Here is a 995-nt window from a genome sequence, read left to right on the forward strand (position 1 = left end):
AGAGAGAGAGAACAAACAGATGAACAAAAAAAAACTCCAAACCTACAACCTTATTTTGGACAAAATTACCTGGAAGGATTCCAAAAATTATTATTTTCAAGCTATACAGCAAATGCTCTGACAAACAAACAACAGAAACCTCTGGATGTAAATAATGACAAGGCACGAAAAGAGTACAAAAATAAGCTCGTTTTTGCTGACTATATTAAAATGAGAAACATAAGCAACTTAATCTTCCACACAGACCATCCCCTGGCATAGTGCAGTTATATATTAACACACCACCCCTCTGTTAAGATGGGTGGAAACTCAGGATACTAGACAACGAGGACTCTGAGTCAGTCAATGTCAACCTGTACAAGTCTGGAACAGTACCGGTACAGGGCAACCCCAAACAGTTTCAGCTGGACTTTCACAGAATCCAAGAGACAGCTCAGCAGGATAAGCTCTACTTTGACAAAGACAACCCCACCCCAAGCAGGTCAGACCAGACCTCTTCATTACACAACCCCACGCGGAAAGTCAACCTCCCAGCACAGAGTATTTTTTTTTTTTTTTTTTTACATTTTAGTCATTTTAGCAGACGCTCTTATCCAGAGCGACTTACATGAGCAATTAGGGTTAAGTGCCTTGCTTAAGGGCACATCGACAGATTTTTCACCTAGTTGGCTCGGGGATTAGAACCAGCGACCTTTCGGTTACTGGCACAACGCTCTTAACCACTAAGCTACCTGCCGCACAACGCTCTTACCCACTAAGTACTACTCCCTCGTTGAAATGAAGGATGAATTCACCCAGCTGGAAGTAAGGCAGGTGGAGCTGGAACAGCAGGTGAACACAATCCAGTCAGCACAGACCCAGACACCAGTTCAGCACAACAACACCCCCTTAACTAGACCTGGAGAGCTGCAGGTAGAGAGAGACATGTCTGCACTCTGGACTGTGGTGAGACAACATCAACAGGAGAAAGAGCAGGAGCAGGAGAAGAACAGAGG

The 995-nt window shown here is 44.3% G+C and overlaps 1 protein-coding gene across 1 annotated transcript in view; it reads right to left on the minus strand.

Annotated features, from left to right (window-relative positions):
• dlgap3 (discs, large homolog-associated protein 3) overlaps nucleotides 1–259 on the minus strand; it is a gene marked incomplete at both ends in the record, with an annotated part of 19,039 nt that extends 18,780 nt beyond the window's left edge. The window contains 1 exon segment of the mRNA XM_084164963.1: nucleotides 247–259. Coding sequence (XP_084021089.1) covers nucleotides 247–259 — 13 coding nt within the window.
• Between the last annotated feature and the right edge of the window lie 736 nt (nucleotides 260–995).

The sequence above is a fragment of the Coregonus lavaretus genome (assembly GCF_964263955.1).
Source record: "Coregonus lavaretus genome assembly, chromosome: 7".
In the NCBI taxonomy this organism is placed as follows: Eukaryota; Metazoa; Chordata; class Actinopteri; order Salmoniformes; family Salmonidae; genus Coregonus; species Coregonus lavaretus.